The sequence below is a fragment of the Eriocheir sinensis genome, chromosome 13 (assembly GCF_024679095.1).
Source record: "Eriocheir sinensis breed Jianghai 21 chromosome 13, ASM2467909v1, whole genome shotgun sequence".
Classification (NCBI taxonomy): domain Eukaryota; kingdom Metazoa; phylum Arthropoda; class Malacostraca; order Decapoda; family Varunidae; genus Eriocheir; species Eriocheir sinensis.
Genome location: NC_066521.1, coordinates 2520956 through 2540457, shown reverse-complemented (window position 1 = coordinate 2540457; position 19502 = coordinate 2520956). Strand labels below are relative to the sequence as shown.

Below are 19502 nucleotides of genomic sequence, written 5' to 3'. Positions count from 1 at the left end.
AAGTTTCGACTGATTCTGCGCGTGGCAAATGTCGATACCGAAAATCCTTTTGACTCGGTGCATCGCACTGGGCACTTTGGGACACATTCTGCAAACCTTTGGAATTTATGCAAACATTACTGACCTGATGACTGGCCTTTAATCTGGCACTGAGAGTGCTGTGAAGTATGGGGGAGGCGTTTGCGGCTATTTCCCTGTTGATTAAGGAGCCAAGGTGCGCCATTTCTCCAGCACTTTTCAATACTTGCATGGACTGGCTATTAGGCAAAGGTCTTGATCAAAGTTGTTGCTGAGCATCTGTTGGTGACATCATGGTTACTGTTTTTTGCTGATGATACATTACTTCTCGTAGAATCGCTGGATGTCCTAGTGATAGTGCTGCTTGAGGGGGCAAAACCTCTGGGACTGAAGGTCAAAACCAAGGTCCAATCTTTTGAAGGCTTGCTTAATGACAAAATTCAGTCTTCATATATTTGGTGAGAAAGCCGAGGTCACCAAAATTATCACATACCATAGTTCCGTAGTGCATAGCAATGTCTATTCTTACCGAAAGTCACTCGGTGAACTGGCGTAATCCACGGTGTTATGGATTCTCTCATCACGAGTAAATGGCGTTGTCGATATCTTTGCATGCGGGCAAAGATATTTAAGTCACTTGTGGTCTTACTGAATGGATGTGAGACATAGACACTGAATGGTGACTTGGAGAGGCGTGTCGATGGCTTTCGTACTAAGTGCCTTCCAGGATCATGGGGTATCGATGGAATGACGCGTGTCGAGCCAGCGACTACACGAGGAAAGTGAATCGAGGTATGTTACCAGCTTAGAACTTTGGCTATATGGGCACATAACACGCTTCCCGGAGGTCGAACCTGCTCACAGGGTTGTTTATGTAAGAAGAGAGTAAGGGGACGCCCACGTAACTCTTGAGGAGGGATCCTGCCGAGAAGGACTTAAGATAAAGAGTGCGGCTTGCTCGGGGTGACCGTCGGGAGTATAGGTGGTGAATGAATGAAGCCATGTGCCCCCGGGAGTATGCTTCCCAATTGTAAGTGTTATTATGGGTAGGCGGTGGCTATGGGTAGGCGGTGGCTGAATGGATAGCAAGACGGCCCCGCGTTCAGGAGGACGCGAGTTCAATCCCCGACCGGTGCCACCAAGCTGGGATTTTTCAGCCGCCGCCGAGTGGCTTAAAACTACCCACATGCTGTCCAGAAGACCACCTGTCAACCCGGATTCTAGATTCTAGGATTAAGGATGAGCTCCGGGAGGGCAGCATGAGCCAATGCAAGATGGCGCCACTATAAACACTCGCCTGCGCCAGAACGGGCTGGGCCGACCATCAGGACCCACCGGGAAGAAGCCTTGGACCGACCATCAGGATCCACCGGGAAGAAGCCTACCGGCGCAATAGGCCACAACGTAAAAAAAAAAAAAAAAAAAAAAAAAACGCAATATTTCATTCATGGCCAAACATGATAGAAATAAGTCAACCACGATTGTGCAATCAGTCATGATTGTTTGTGTATGGGAACCTAACATCGAAGATGATTTAGCTTGAGATGACATATACAATTTTCATTTAAGATTTTTGAGTTAGGGTAAAAATGTTAAGTAGAGAAGGGGCAGCTGAATGTTATCAGATAATAAAGGATATATATTTGGAAGATTGTATTAAGTTGTCAAGTGGAGATTTTTCTTTTTATGCGTTCAGGGACACGTTACTTCTGCCCAAATCAAAAATGATAGGAAAGTCAGCGGTTAAGTGTTCTATAGCGTCCTGCTGTGTCCTGTAATTACTGCTGGGATTGTCTTCTGCATATAGATGTTGAGTGATGCAAAGTAGAATCATGAGCGTAGTAATGGATAGAACAGTTTGTTTTGAAAAATCTTTAAAACAATGGAAAGAGAGCAAAAATAACATAGCATTGCGTGGCAATACTTCACAAGTTTAGGGGTTGAATAATGGCTTTCTACTTCAGAAGAGGTATGGAATGAAACAAAAAATGGGAGTACAGAGAGAAGGATACATAAAAAGTGATGGATGCTTAGATTGTGTATACTCGTACTTATCGTTTAAGGGAACTCGGACCAGCTCTTCGATATTCAATAAACGCTTACCATGAGTAAATTAGGATTTTTTTTTTAAAGTTTGGCACCCTTAACGTGTGATGATACACGGAGGGATATTAATCTGCCAACATAGAGGTGAGAAGAGAAAGATAGGCTTAATAACACTATATAAGCTGAAAAATAATATTGAAGAGGTAGAAAAAAGGGACTTGATAGTTCAATCAAAAAGAATACCGCGAAACATAAGGGTACACAAAAAATAAACAGAGGAATAGTCAGGAAGAAAAAGTCCAATTTACAGTTGGAGCCCTTCAAAAAAATAATAGTGGAGGTTTATACATTTGTGTGATCCTTGTGGACTATAGGTACCATTTATGGATGGTAACATCAAAATCAGGCTGTGCGTTTTTTTTTTTATCAGCATATTGCCAAGATGGCCGCCGCCGATACCTCGCACAACAAGTACGTAGCATATCTCAAGAAATAATGGACCGATTTTGAAGTTCTTCAAGTCAATCTCATGTTTTTTAGGGTGCTGAATCGACTTATGTGTTTGAATCGATTTGAGGTCAATATCACACGGTATGGTGTAGGTCAGGGGAGGGTTGATTTAATATCACAACCCAGAATACCACATGTATAGGCTATGTAGCGTAAACATATATTTTGTCCTACCTTTCAGAGAATGAATACGTTGTGCCCGTGAGGACAGTGTAAAACATGAAGTAAAAACTATTGTGCAAACATCACCTACATACGGACTCATAGGTACGTAGAGTAGCGGACACTATTCATGTTCTGGCCATGAACCTTTCGGAGTAAAGAGAATGAATCCCTACTTCCCGTATCAAAGTCACAGGACTAAACAATGCAATTTTTACCGATCAGTTTATTGAGACCACCTACATGAGACTTGGTCATGGGCCAGGAAGAGCCACTGGTTTGGTTGTCAACAATTGCCAAATGACTACCTGGGCACTCAGCTTCGCCACTTGTGGTCAGCTTTTAAACAGTCTTGAGAAGATAACAGAGAAAGAATCACCAAAAGCTACACACCATAAAGAAGAATCAATCAAGCGAATTGAAGCTGATCACAAGGATAGAGAGAGCATTCAGTAATCGTTATCCCTAGCTGTTGATCCCTTGGAACCAGACCAACATCCTGAGGGTAAGCTCATTAATATTATAACTGGCGAGGTGGCGCATCATGATGTCAATGCACATGATGCCTTGAACATACTGAATACTGAATGATTTTCGGAAGAACAGGCCCACTGGATTCTATGACAAAATCTCCAAAGGGGTCATTACCTTTGAGTCCAAGAAAAAAACATGTATTGCTTGGTGAGAACAAACTATATGACCAAGGCATGATCCATGCAAGAATTATAGGACTAATGTCAAGTAACAGGGAGATCAATATTAACTCCTGTTTGAAGACAGAGTTCGCTGCCTATCCCCCATCCATGTTCGACTCTGCAGGGCTAATGCGTGTTGCCAAGAAATCAACTCTTAAGACTTCTCTTCAAGTGACCATCTCTGACCGCTCAACCCTGTAGACAGACACAGTCATCTTTGTTGTATCTGCACAATTGTGGACCATAAACTGGCAACAGGGGAGCTACAAATGTTCATCAATGCCTTAAGGGTGTATGTAATGCAGTCTTTGATGGTGTGTTTGTCTCTGATAGGTATTTCGAAGACAGCACAAAGGCATATCTCCGTCAGCTACGACAAGAGAAACAGGGTATGACCAGAGTCTACGTTCTCAGACCTGATATGCCTGCGCCTCCCAAACAGAGCATCCTCGGTGTCACCAAAAACAAAATTGAACTGAACAAAATGGTTGCAGTAGCTCTCATGGATCCCGAGTTCTACATCCCAGCTACTCAAAATGGACACAGTCTCACCATAGCAGGTGTGAAGGACTTGCCAATTGAAATTAAGAATGGAGTGAGGACTGAACGTGTAAACTTGATGTCCAGTCATGAGGAAGCTGATCCCATAATTACTCAGCATGCAATATCACGCTGCCAAGAAAACGTCAAGGTCATTTCTGATGATACTGATGTGTTTGCTCTTCTTTTATATTTTTACGTTTCACAGAAATGCAGAAGTGCCTTGTACATATGCTCAACCGGTGGGACGGGCAGTAGTTGACGTTAAAGTAACCTCTGAAAAGCACCCATGCGCTTCAAAGTTCATTCTGCCACTTCACGCCTTGATTAGGTCAGACACCGTTGCTGCCACCTATGGCATTGGGAAAAAAACGAGCATTGAAGGCTCTACAGATCATCAATCCAGAGAGTCTTTCTGTTGTAGGTGACACCACAGCAGAGTTGGATGAAGTTTTTACATCATACATACTATTCAACCTGCAAAAGCTTGACAGATTGTCGTACCAAAATGTGGAAGAAGAAGATTGGCTCTGGGACCACGATCAAACTGTGCACTATCCCACCTACGTCAGAAGCAGCCTTAGAAAACATCAGGCGAGCACATTACCAGGTGACCCACTGGCGTGAATCCTTGTCAGGTGTACCACCAACGCTTAAACCAACAGAGCATGGGTGGGAAGAAGAAGAGACTGTCCTCAAACCCAGTACAGTCTCATCTGGTACCAAGCTGGCCCCAGATGAAGTCCTAGAAATGGTTTGTTGTCGGTGTGAGGCATCCCGTTGTAAAGATAGAAACTGTAAGTGTAGTAAAATAGGTTGCACTATCTTTTGTGCATGTGAAAGTGGGTCATCATGCAAGAATCCGTTGACTAGGAAATGTGATGTGGAGGAGAATGATGGTGATGAAAATTGGGATGATGATGTAGAGTGCTCATAATTATGATGCTGTTTAAGATAATCATGGTAACGTTAGTAAAATTTGGAAAGTTTGGTTTAGTCGGCGCAACATCTGTGGTCATATGCCGGAGAGAGACAGAAGGGGAAGGAATTTTAGGAGAAGGGAACAGATCCCAGGAGACGGGACACAACCCCCGATTAATACCAGGTACCCATTCACTGCTGGGTGAACAGGGGCGTAGGGTATTTGAAAAGCCGCCCAAATTTCTCCACTCCGCCTGGGAATCGAACCCAGGCTCTCTCGGTTGTGAGCCGAGTATGAAAACCACTGCACCACGAAGCCCCCCCCCCTCCCCCCCCCCTCCCGGTAACGTTAGTGAGTATTGATTTCATGTATTATGTATGTACACTGTGTATGCAATTAAAAGATAAAACTTAATACAAAATAAATATTGTAACTTGTACCACACCTAGAATCAATACTCCGAAACACGATAATTGACACTTAATTCCTTAAAATTGGCCAAGTAATGTTCAAAACAATATAATTCCTGTGCTTGGCCGGAAATAATCTTTACTTTCACCTTATCGCATAATATCGACTTCAAATCGATTCAAACACCTCATAAGTCGATTCAGCACCCTAAAAAAACATGAGATTAACTCCAAGAACTTCAAAATCGGTCCATTAGTTCTTGAGATATGCCACGTACTTGTTGTGCGATGCCATCTTGGCAATATGCTACGAAAAAAAAACGCACAGCCTGATTTTGATATTATCATTCAGAAATGGTATCTATAGTCCCTAGGGATCACAAAAAATGTATAAACCTCTACTATTATTTTTTTGTAGAGGTCCAACTGGCTTTCTTCCTGACTAGAAGACTAGATCCAAGTGTCAAGCAAGACAGCTTTCCGCACAGAAGTACATACGCTTGAAATGATTTAGAGGAAGAAGTGATTGCACTGAGGAGTGTTTACAAATATGTCATGGAACATTGATTATATATTCAGGCCCAGTACACTACACCTAGGTAAGTGCACACACACACACACACATACACTTACGGTCGTCACCAATGTCGGTTTCGTAGTCCCAGTTGACTGCCGCCTCAGTGTCAGTCGGGGGGACATTAGTGACATTCTCGCCCTCGATGATTCTTCTGACACCCTGCGGAGGGAAGGAAAATCATTACACACACACACACACACACACACACACACACACACACACACACACACACACACACACTCCATAGTGGCTGCCGTCAAGCCTATAACCTTTCCTAACCCACCATCCACATTCCTTATTCAAAGAACCCTTAATAATATAATCGGCCCTGAAATTGCATGCTCAGGGAATGTAGTGGCACTATAGTAACAATATGGTGAGGGTGGTATGTCTAAGAGGATGTGAAAAGTCAGGAATGTGCTATGTGTCAGCAGCATGCCCAGGAATCCACTGACACCCAAGAACAGACAGGCTCATCTTGCTGCTGGCGCGAATCAGTGCAGCAACACAGCATTGATGGAAAGTCTGGCCTCTCAGTCAATTACACTTTACATCACCGTCCACCTTGTCGTCCAGAAGCCTCCTCATATCCAAGTTGTGGATTAGACAACTTCCACACTTTTACAGTATAGCGACGGGTCACGTACTCCTCAGCAACTGATAGCACATGACCAAAATAAACGACCCAGTGATTTGTGCCATGCCGTTACTGATGGATTATGCCAAGTTCCTGTCTCACCTGGTACACTGGATTCAATCAAGACATTCCCATCTCCTCCAACCTCCCAGTCCTCGCTCTAGCTTATCTAGTTTTTACCATATTTATCGGCGTAAAGTCACACCTATGCACGAGACTCGCCCTTGTTTATAAGGATATTTTAAGGGATTTTGTACACTATTTATAAATAATTAATTTATTTAAAGTGATTTCATAGCATTTAGAAAGGACGAAACATATAATTTTGGTCCATGTTAATGCAGTGTGGGATCAAGTACACAATCATCATCATCTTGACTGGTGGCCAGCCAATTTACCGGGGTGCAGCTAAAATATTTTTTACCGACTATAAAATAAGTAATCCTTTCCTTTTCATTGCAAAATTAGATGGTATTCAAAATAGGGCAACAAAGGTGATCTCTATCTTGCACAAAAACATCAATATGAAAGTCTCATCACCTACCATGTTGTCTCATGAGAGACGCCGCTTCCGACGAAAATTGCTCGAATGTTTCAAAATACTTTATGGCTTTACGAATGTAGGCAAGTTCATATTATTTATGGTCGATGACACGTCACGAACGAGGAAAGTTGGAAAGTTTCGTTTAGTCGGCGCAACATCTGTGGTCATATGCCGGAGAGACAGAAGGGGAAGGAATTACAGGAAGGGATCAGATCCCAGGAGACGGGACACAACCCCCGATTAATACCTGGCAACCATTCACTGATGGGTGGACAGGGGCTTAGGGTATTGGAAAAGCCGCCCAAATTTTTCCACTTCGCCCGGGAATCGAACCCGGGCTCTCTCAGTTGTGAGTCGAGTGTGCCAACCACTGCACCAAGAAGCCACCTCACGAACGAGGAATAATCGCTCGAAACTTAAAAATGTAAATAAACGAATCAAATTCCACCAAATTTATCCTGACCACCATTGTAGCACGAGAATGTATTACACTATCATTCTTAGCACTTGCGCCGTCAAGAAATATAGCTCAGTATATCAATCAATCAATCAATCAATCTCAGTGATTCACACCACGATTAATTCATTTCCAGGTGTTCTCGATCGCAACCTCGCCAACATTATGTAGTCTTCGTGGCCATTATAAATTGATTTGATGTAGTTTCGCGTGGATTGAAGGACGAACTACCTGCCCCCCACCCATCTCTCTCTCTCTCTCTCTCTCTCTCTCTCTCTCTCTCTCTCTCTGTGTGTGTGTGTGTGTGTGTGTGTGTATATATATATATATATATATATATATATATATATATATATATATATATATATATATATATATATATATATATATATATATATATTTCTGCCCGGAATCGTGCCAAATCTATTCTCCGACTTACCAAAAACTCCTTCATTAATAGAAAAGGCCAAAACCTTGCTTTCTCTAATTCTTCCCGTGACTTATGTCATCTCTCCAAAAATATCTCTTTCAATTTCACTTCTTCCTCTTTCCCTCCTCTCCTTAACCTTGACGGCAGCACCGCCGTCTCATCTGTCTCTAAGGCTGAACTCTTCCCTCAAACTTTCTGTAAGAACTCCACCCTGGGCGATTCTGGGCATATTCCTCCTACTCATCCCATCTCTGACTTTTTTTATGCCTATTATTAAGATTCTTCCTAATGATGTTTTCTATGCCCTCTCTAGCCTCAACTCTCAGATAGCTTATGGACCTGATGGAGTGCCTCCTATTGTCCTTAAAAAACTGTGCTTCCGTGCTGACACCCTGCCTTGTCAAACTCTTTCGTCTCTGCCTATCAACATCTACCTTTCCTTCCTGTTGGAAGTACGCCTTCGTACAGCCTGTGCCTAAGAAGGGTGACCGTTCCAATCCCCCAAACTACCGCCCTCTAGCTTTACTATACTTATGCAAGATGGCGCCACTATAAACACTCCCCTGCGCCAGAACGGGCTGGGCCGACCATCAGGCCCCACCTGGAAGAAACCTTGGGCCGACCATCAGGTCCCACCGGGAAGATGCCTACCGGCGCAATAGGCAGCAACGTAAAATAAAAATAAAACTTTCCTGTCTATCTAAAGCTTTTGAATCAATCCTTAACCGGAATATTCAAAAGCACCTTTCCACTTCTTACCTTCTATCTGATCGCCAGTATGGGTTCCGTAAGAGGCGTTCTGCTGGCGATTTTCTTGATCTCTTAACTGACTCTTGGTCATCCTCTCTTAGCCGTTTCGGTGAAACTTTCTCAGTTGCGCTGGACATATCGAAAACCTTCGATAGAGGCTGGCACAAGTCTTTGCTTTCTAAACTGCCCTCTTTCGGATTCCATCCCTCTCTCTGTTCCTCTATCTCCAATTTTCTTTCCGGCCGTTCTATCTCTGCGGTGGTAGATGGTCACTGTTCTTCCCCTAAACCTGTTAACAGTGGTGTTCCACAGGACTCTGTCCTATCACCCACTCTCTTCCTGTTATTCATCAATGATCTTTCCAAAACAAAGTGTGTTGTCCGTTCATACACCGACGACTCCACTCCGCATTATTCAACTTCTTTTAATAGAAGACCATCCCAACAGGTAGTACATGACTCCAGACTGGAAGCTGCAGAACGCTTAACCTCTGACCTTGCTATCATTTCCGATTGGGGTAGAAGGAACCTTGTGTCCTTCAATGCCTCAAAAACTCAATTTCTCCACCTATCAACTCGACACAGTCTTCCAAACACCTATCCCTTATTCTTCCACAACACTCAGCTGTCACCTTCTTCAACACTAAATATCCTCGGTCTATCCTTAACTCAAAATCTTGACTGGAAATTTCGCATCTCCTCTCTCACTAAATCAGCTTCCTCGAGGTTGGGCGTTATGTATCGTCTCCACGAGTTCTCCCCCGCACATTTGCTATCCCTATACAGGGGCCTTGTCCGCCCTCGTATGCAGCATGCATCTCACGTGTGGGGGGCCTCCTCTCACACAGCTCTTCTGGACAGAGTGGAGTCGAAGGCTCTTCGTCTCATCAGCTCTCCTCCTCTTACTGATAGTCTTTTACCTCTTAAATATATATATATATATATATATATATATATATATATATATATATATATATATATATATATATATATATGTATATATATATATATATATATATATATATATATGCGCTGAGGGGTGGGTAGAGGGCTCGCTGGGCTGAGTACTTTGAGCAGCTGTACATGGCGGACCCTCCACGTGGGCAGCTTCCAGTTGCTGGGTCGCAGGTGGCGGATGCTGATCCACCCATTGACGAAAGCCCACCCTCACTGGGCGAGGGCGAGGTCAGAGAGGCTGTGGCCAAGTTGAGCGGTGGAGGGCACCTGGCGCCTGTAAGATCAGTGCGGAGCTGCTCAAAGCTGGAGGTGAAGCCATGATCCACGGGTTACATGCGGTCTTGACTGCCGTACGACAGTCCGGTACCATTCCTCCGGACTAAAAAAAGGGGGTTGGTCGTCCCTATCTGGAAAGGGAAAGGGGACCGCCATGACTGTAACAACTACCGTGGTATTACACTGCTCAGTGTGCCAGGCAAAGCGCTTGCCCACCTATTGCTGATGCGAATTCGCAGCCACCTGCTGAAGCTGCAGAGACCTGAACAGTCTGGGTTCACGCCTGGTAAGTCAACAACTGACCGTATCCTAGTGCTTCGCGTACTGGTGGAGCGCCGACGTGAGTTTCGGCAGGGGATGCTTGCAGCCTATGTTGATCTGGAGCAGGCGTTTGATTCAGTGCATCGTGAGGCACTCTGGGATTTTCTGCGACTCCATGGGATTCCTGCGAGGACTACTGGTTTGCTGACTGGCCTGTATTCTGGGACAGAGAGTGCTGTGAAGTGTGGGGGGGCTTGTTCAGCTTCTTTCCCGTGAATGCGGTAGTGAGGCAGAGCTGTGTCCTTGCCCCATCGCTTTTCAACACTTGTATGGACTGGGTACTGGGCAAAGTCGTGGACCAGAGTCATTGCGGAGCATCCATTGGCAATACCAGGGTCACTGACCTTGTTTTTGCCGATGATTCAGTAATCCCGGCGGAGTCGCTGGAGGTTTTGGTGATGGTTCTCGAGACACTGCACGAGGAGGCGAAGCCCTTGGGACTTCAGGTCTCCTGGGCCAAGACCAAGGTACAGGTGTTTGGAGGCTTGCTGGATGACACAGTACAGTCTGTTCATGCGTGTGGCGAGGACGTTGATATCTCACAAAGTTTCACGTATCTTGGTAGCGTAGTTCATAACAAAGGTGAGTCTGGCTAGGAAGTCCAACGACGGATTGGTCTGGTCCACGGTGTTATGGACTCGCTCAACACGAGTATATGGCGTTGTCGATACCTATGCAGAAGGACAAAGTTCCGGATCTTTACGTCCCTTGTGCTCCCTGTCCTACTCTATGATTGTGAAACATGGACACTAAACGGAGACTTGGAGAGGCGGATTGATGCCTTTGTAATAAGTAGGCGGTGGCTGAAGGGATAGCAAGACAGCCCCGCGTTCAGGAGGACGCGAGTTGAATCCCCGACCGGTGCCATCAATCTGGGATTTTTCAGCCTCCGCCGAGTGGCTTAAAACTACCCACATGCTGTCCAGAAGACAACCTATCAACCCGGACTCTAGATTCTAGGATTAAAGATGATCTCCAAGGCAAAATGGCGCCATTATAAACACTCGCCTGCGCCAGAACGGGCTGGGCCGACCAACAGGACCCACCGAGAAGCAGCCTTGGACCGGCCATCAGGATCCACCGGGAAGAAGTCTACCGGCGCGATGGGCTATGACTTAAAAAAAAAAAAAAAAAAAAAAAAGTGTCTTTACAGAATCATGGGATATCGCTGAAATGACTTTGTGTCAAACCGGCGACTGCTCTGCGAGACTGATTCGACATATATTACCTGCATAGCCCGTCAACGCCAACTCCGGCTATACGGGCACGTGGCACGTTTTCCGGAAACTGATCCTGTTCATCGGGTTGACTCTGTAGGAAACAATCCTGAGTGGAGGAGGCCACGGGGACGCCCACAGAGTTCGTGGCTTGAGCAAGTCGATAGATCCTGCCGGGAGGTACTCGGGTTGGGAAGGGGGCCTGCATGAATACTCGCCCAGAGGAACCCCTGGGCTTGGCGTCGTAGGGTGGGCGAGGCGACGCACCCCCCGGTGTATGCCCCCATTGGTATATATATATATATATATATATATATATATATATATATATATATATATATATATATATATATATATATATATATATATATATATATGGCTGAATGGGGGGAGGCGGTGGCTGAATCGACAGAGTAACAGCACCGCGTTCGGGAGGACGCGAGTTCAATCCCCGCCCGGTGCCACCAAGCTGGGATTTTTCAGCCGCCGCCGAGTGGCTTAAAACTACCCACATGCTGTCCAGAAGACCACCTATCAACCCGGACTCTAGATTCTAGGATTAAAGATGAGCTCCGGGAGGGCAGCATGAGCCAATGCAAGATGGCGCCACTATAAACACTCGCCTGCGCCAGAACAGTCTGGGCCGACCATACGGACCCACCGGGAATAAGCCTTTGGCCGACCATCAGGCCCCACCGGGAAGAAGGCTACCCGCGCTATAGGCCGCGACGTAAAAAAAAAAAAAAAAATATGTATTACTATATATATATATATATATATATATATATATATATATATATATATATATATATATATATATATATATATTTTTTTTACAAAAAAAAAAAAAAGAAAAAAAAAAAAATCATCTTTCGGTGGGGCCTGATGGCTTGAGAAGGGCTTCTTCAAGTGGGGCCTGATGGTCAGCCCAGCCGTTTCTAGCGCAGCGAATGTTTAGGTTAGCGCCATCTTTGCATTGGCTCATGCTGCCCCGGAACTCGTTCTTGATTCGCTTGGACGGCTTCCTCTAGAGTCCGGGTTGATGGGTGGTCTTCAGGACAGCATGTGGGTAGTTTTAAGCCACTCGGCAGTGACTGAAAAATCCGAGTGGTAGCGTGAGGATTCGAACCCGCGTCGTCCATCACGCGGCGAATGTGGGTCCAGTACGCTATCACTTCGGCCACCGCCGAATATATATATATATATATATATATATATATATATAAATATATATATATATATATATATATATATATATATATATATATATATATATATATATATATATATATATATATATATATATATATTTTTTTTTTTTTACAGCAAAGGAGACAGCTCAAGGGCGCAAAGAAAAAAAAAAGAAAAAAGGGCCCGCTACTCACTGCTCCCGAACAGAGGATAAAGGAGTGTCCAAAATCAGAGGCTAATTTCGGGTGGAGAGGTGTCCTGATACCCTCCTCTTGAAAGAGTTCAAGTCGTAGGCAGGAGGAAATACAGATGAAGGAAGATTGTTCCAGAGTTTACCAGCGTGAGGGATGAAAGAGTGAAGATGCTGGTTAACTCTTGCATAAGGGGTTTGGACAGTATAGGGATGAGCATGAGTAGAAAGTCGAGTGCAGCGGGGCCGCGGGAGGGGGGGAGGCATGCAGTTAGCAAGTTCAGAAGAGCAGTCAGCGTGGAAATATCGATAGAAGATAGAAAGAGAGGCAACATTGCGGCGGAATTTAAAAGGTAGAAGACTATCAGTATGAGGAGGAGACCTGATGAGACGAAGAGCCTTAGCCTCCACTCTGTCCAGAAGAGCTGTGTGAGTGGAGCCCCCCCACACATGAGATGCATACTCCGAACCGGGTAGGACACGAAGTAACGGGTTTAAACTGGATAAATTCAGATTCAACAGGGACATAGGCAAAAAATTGGTTTACTAACAGGGTGGTGGATGAGTGGAATAGGCTTAGCAGTCATGTGGTGAGTGCCAATACAATTGTCACATTCAAAAATAGACTAGATAAATTCATGGACAGCGATATTAGGTGGGGTTAGATACACGGGAGCTTAGGGTCAAAGGAGCTGCCTCGTACAGGCCTACCGGCCTCTTGCAGACTCCTGCGTTCTTATGTTCTTATGTTATGTTCTTATACGAGGGCGGACAAGGCCCCTGTATATGGACAGCAACTGTGCAGGGGAGAAGAACTGGCGGAGACGGTACAGAACGCCCAGCCTCGAGGAAGCTGATTTAGTAAGAGATGAGATATGAAGTTTCCAGTTAAGATTTTGAGTTAAGGATAGACCGAGGATGATTAGTCTTGAGGAAGGTGATAGCTGGGTGTTGTCAAAGAATAGGGGATAGTTGTTTGGAAGATTGTGTCGAGTGGATAGGTGGAGAAACTGTGTTTTTGAGGCGGTGAAGGACACCAGGTTCTTCTTGCCCCAATCGGAAATAATAGTAAGGTCTGAGGCTAAGCGTTCTGCAGCCTCCAGCCTTGAGTCGTTAAGTTCCTGAAGGGTGGGTCTTCTATTAAAAGAAGTTGAATAATGCAGAGTGGAATCATCGGCGTAGGAATGGATAGGACAGTTCGTTTTGGAAAGAAGATCATCAATGAACAACAGAAAAAGAGTGGGAGATAGGACAGAACCCTGTGGGACACCACTGTTAATAGATTTAGGGGAAGAACAGTGACCGTCTACCACGGCAGAAATAGAACGGTTAGAAAGGAAACTGGAGATAAAGGTACAGAGAGAAGGATATAAACCGTAGGAGGGTAGTTTAGAAAGCAAAGATTTGTGCCAGACCCTATCAAAAGCTTTTGATATGTCCAGCGCAATAGCAAAAGTTTCACCGAAACGGGTAAGAGAGGATGACCAAGAGTCAGTTAAGAAGGCTAGGAGATCACCAGTAGAACGCCCCTTGCGGAACCCATACTGGCGATCAGATAGAAGGTCAGAAGTGGAAAGGTGCTTTAGAATCTTCCGGTTAAGGATTGATTCAAAAGCTTTAGATAGACAAGAAATATATATATATATATATATATATATATATATACATATATATATATATATATATATATATATATATATATATATATATATATATATATATATATATATATATATATATATATATATATATATATATATATATATATATATATATATATATATATATATATATATATATATATATATATATATATATATATATATATATATATATATATATATATATATATATAGAGAGAGAGATATATATATATATATAGATATATATATAGATATAGAGATATAGAGAGAGAGAGAGAGAGACCCCTCTGTGTGTGCTCTGCGCATCACTGAGGTGATTGTCTCTGGAATGGAGGCATACATTCCACGTACTTTCTCTACTCCTCATGCTAAAAAGCCTTGGTTTAATCATGCTTGTTCTCGTGCTATTAAAGATAGAGAGGTAGCTCACAAAAGGTTTCAGAGCCTTCGAACTCCCACTAACTTTGATCTATGCATTTCAGCCCGGAATCGTGCCAAATCTATTCTCCAAATTACCAAAACTTCTTTTATAAATAGAAAATGTCAACACCTTGCTTCTTCTAATTTTTCCCGTGACTTCTGGCATCTAGCCAAAAATATCTCCTCCAATTTCAATTCTTCCTCTTTCCCTCCTCTCCTTAACCCTGACGGCAGCACTGCCGTCTCATCTGTCTCTAAGGCTGAACTCTTCGCTCAAACTTTCTGTAAGAACTCCACCTTGGACGATTCTGGGCATATTCCTCCTACTCATACCCCCTCTGACTCCTTTATGCCTGTTATTAAGATTCTTCCTAATGATGTTTTCTATGCCCTCTCTGGCCTCAACTCTCAGAAGGCTTATTGACCTGATGGAGTGCCTCCTATTGTCCTTAAAAACTGTGCTTCTGTGCTGACACCCTGCCTGGACAAACTCTTTCGTCTCTGCCTATCACATCTATCTTTCCTTCCTCCTGGAAGTATGCCTTTGTACAGCCTGTGCCTAAGAAGGGTGACCGCTCCAATCCCTCAAACTACCGCCCAATAGCTTTACTTTCATGTCTATCTAAAGCTTTTGAATCAATCCTTAACCGGAAGATTCAAAAACACCTTTACACTTCTAACCTTCTATCTGATCGCCAGTATGGGTTCCGCAAAGTTCGTTCTACTGGCGATCTTCTTGCTCTCTTAACTGACTCTTGGTCATCCTCTCTTAGCCGTTTCGGTGAAACTTTCTCTGTTGCGCTAGACATATCGAAAGCCTTCGATAGAGTCTGGCACAAGTCTTTGCTTTCTAAACTGCCCTCTTTCGGATTCTATCCCTCTCTCTGTTCCTTTATCTCCAGTTTCCTTTCCGGCCGTTCTATTTCTGCGGTGGTAGACGGTCACTGCTCTTCCCCTAAACCTATAAACAGTGGCGTTCCACAGGGCTCTGTCCTATCACCCACTCTTCCTGTTATTCATCAATGATCTTCTTTCCATAACAAACTGTCCTGTCCACTCATACGCCGACGACTCCACTCAGCATTATTCAATTTCTTTCAATAGAAGACCCTCTCAACAAGAAGTACACAACTCCAGACTGGAGGCTGCAGAACGCTTAACCTCAGACCTTGCTATCATTTCCGATTGGGGCAGAAGGAACCTTGTGTCCTTCAATGCCTCAAAAACTCAATTTTTCCACCTATCAACTCGACACAATCTTCCAAACACCTATCCCCTATTCTTCGACAACACTCAGCTGTCACCGTCTTCAACACTAAACATCCTCGGTCTATCCTTAACTCAAAATCTCAACTGGAAACTTCATATCTCCTCTCTCGGCGTTCTGTATCGTCTCCGCCAATTCTTTTCTCCCGCGCAGTTGCTATCCATACACAGGGGCCTTGTCCGCCCTCGTATGGAGTATGCATCTCACGTGTGGGGGGCTCCACCCACACAGCTCTTCTGGACAGAGTGGAGGCTAAGGCTCTTCGTCTCATCAGCTCTCCTCCTCCTACTGATAGTCTTCTACTTCTTAAATTCCGCCGCGATGTTGCCTCTCTTTCTATCTTCTATCGATATTTCCACGCTGACTGCTCTTCTGAACTTGCTAACTGCAATCCCCCCCCCCCCATCCCGCGGCCCCGCTGCACACGACTTTCTACTCATGCTCATCCCTATACTGTCCAAACCCCTTATGCAAGAGTTAACCAGCATCTTCACTCTTTCAACCCTCACGCTGGCAAACTCTGGAACAATCTTCCTTCATCTGTATTTCCTCCTACCTACGACTTGAACTCTTTCAAGAGGAGGGTATCAGGACACCTCTCCTCCCGAGTTTGACCTTGCTTTTGGTCGCCTCTTCTGATTATTTTATGATAGCAGCGATTAGCGGGCTTTTTTATTGTTTTTGTGTGTGTGTGCTTTTGAGCTGCCTCCTTTGTTGAAAAAAAAAATGTATATATATATATATATATATATATATATATATATATATATATATATATATATATATATATATATATATATATATATAAATCTCTCTCTCTCTCTCTCTCTCTCTCTCTCTCTCTCTCTCACACACACACACACACATATATATATATCTATATATATATAGATATATATATATATATATATATATATATATATATATATATATATATATATATATATATATATATATATATATATATATATATATATATATATATATATATATATATATATATATATATATATATATATATATATATATATATATATAGTTAGTTAGTTCGTTTTTTTTTTTTTTTTTTTTTTTTTTTAAACCAAAGGAGTTTAATGTTCATACAGCTACTTTTACATGTCTGTAGCATAAGGTTTGTAACTTACGCTCATGATGGATCCCATTGCACTGAGGGAAGAGGCCAAGAAGGGCACCAGGTCCTGCGGTGAAGTCACCTCGATCTTGTCTAGGCTCTCCGTCATGGTCTGGCATGGGGTATGGTTTACAAGGCGTTAGAATTCAAGACAGAAAGGTTACTTAGATTTCTAAAGGCTGGGTTAGAAGGGCATACACATACGAAGGGATATACACATACACGCTGCTAAGCGTTTTTAGCGATGCTTATTAATTGGCAGCCTGCGCCTGGAGGTATACACACAAGAGTGTAAGAGCTGTTAATGACCTTCTTGGTAGTTGTTAATATCTATTCTGTACATTACATCATCCTTGTTACAATCTGCATAGTTTTATGTATGAAAACGTTTTCATGGAAGTAAGACCATGATTCATTTATTGTTTTATGGTAATTATGTTTACCTATGCATTTTTCACCGATATTTGGTTCCAATGTAGTGAATGTCCTTAGTTTTACCGGAATATGAATATGTTATGTATGGGTTCCATGCGGTACCGTCGGCCGTGTGGCAGTCAGGTGCCCGTTTCAAAAAGGAGTTGGTTGTCTCTCTTGTGATAGAAAAAACCATTGCTACAATATTATTACCGTAGCATTGCATTGCTCAGTGTGCTGGGCAAAGTGTTCGCTCATCTGCTGGTGATGCGAATTCAATTTCATTTACTAAAGATTCTGAGTTCCAAGCCAGAGTTCACGCCTGGCAAGTCACCAATTGACCGGATCCTAGGACTTGGGACACAACTCGCACATAAGCATGTCCACACATCGTCCTCTGCACATTCACATTCTTCAAGTCCCCATCCTTTGCATATTGCACTCACCGAACTACTCAGTGTCTCCAATACAAGCACGTCATTAAATCTCCATCCTCAACGTCGCTATCATGAGCCCAGAATGGCCCAGCTTTCAGTTATTTTAGTTTCCTTTGAAGCATGGTTGCCTTCTTTTGACATTGTTATCCACATTTGGAAAATAAATTACTCGCATGTTCTGGGTACCTGGTTTGAATTGACCCGACTCTTCTTACCTTGTTTAAATAACATTAGCACCACCTAAAAAGATAATTTGCAATGTCAGCTCTGAACGAACATACGCAATTGAGAGTGGATGGCATCCCAGAATGCACCTAGCACGCAACGGTTGAGACACACCCTTCCAGGTTCTTTTATAGAGGAGGGACTCCATAATACCCTATCCATCTTACCCCACCCTACCCTATATCACAGAGAACCAGGGGTTGCTGAACCTTCGGTTTCTTCCCTAACAATATTCCTTACCTCTAGCAACTCAAGGGCAGTCTCCCTGGCCTCCATATCTACAGTCTTTGCAGCAGCTTCCGCTTTGTCGATACCTGTGGGAAGACATCAATTAGACTTTTTATCACTAAACTGTTGGTTGTAGTCTGTACATAAACCATTAAAAGCTCAAGATGTCGGAAGGTGACTGTATGTGTGATCGCACTTTGTCTTTATAGGCGGGGCCTACAAAGACACGATAAGAACATAAGAACGTAAGGAGTCCACAAGAGGCCGGTTGGCCTATACAAGGCAGCTCCTGTACTCTTAACCCCACCTTACCTCACTATCCATGACTGTATCTAACCACTTCTTGAAAGTATCTATGCTATTGGCACTCACAACATGGTTGCCAAGTCTGTTCCATTCATCTACCACTCTATTGCTGAACCAACTCTTGCCTATGCCTTTGCTGAATCTGAATTTGTCTAACTTAAAACACAGGTTTCTGAAGCTACTGACAGCAATCTCTACTCTGTTCCCTCCTACTATCTCTATCCTAAATTTCAATCCAAAGTTGGATATTGCGTCTACGTGCGCAACGGCATCACTTACTATCGTGCCCACGACCTTGACTTCAGAATTTTCCACCATCTGTCTAAGACTTCATTGTCATTCTACTACTAAATACATCTGTACTGTTTATCTCTCACCTAACTCTACTAACTATGTAAAATTCTTTGACTACTTGAAATCTAAAGTGGAGCGCATCTTGACCCACTCTCCCTTCGCTGAAATCTCCATCTTGGGAGATTTCAATGTTCACCACCAGCTTTGGCTTTCATCTTCTTTCACTTACCAGCCTCGTGAACAAGCCAACAACTTTGCTCTCCTCAATGACAGAAAGCAGTTGGTTC

At 43.4% G+C, this 19502-nt stretch overlaps 1 protein-coding gene across 1 annotated transcript in view; it reads right to left on the bottom strand.

Annotated features, from left to right (window-relative positions):
- The window catches only part of LOC126997872 (polycystin family receptor for egg jelly-like), a 345158-nt gene that overhangs the window by 110139 nt on the left and 215517 nt on the right, over window positions 1–19502 (bottom strand). The window contains exons 23-25 of the mRNA XM_050859085.1: window positions 18628–18701; window positions 17325–17423; window positions 5937–6039 (exon numbers count right to left, since the gene is read on the bottom strand). Coding sequence (XP_050715042.1) covers window positions 5937–6039; window positions 17325–17423; window positions 18628–18701 — 276 coding nt within the window. The remainder of the gene's footprint in view (window positions 1–5936; window positions 6040–17324; window positions 17424–18627; window positions 18702–19502) is intronic.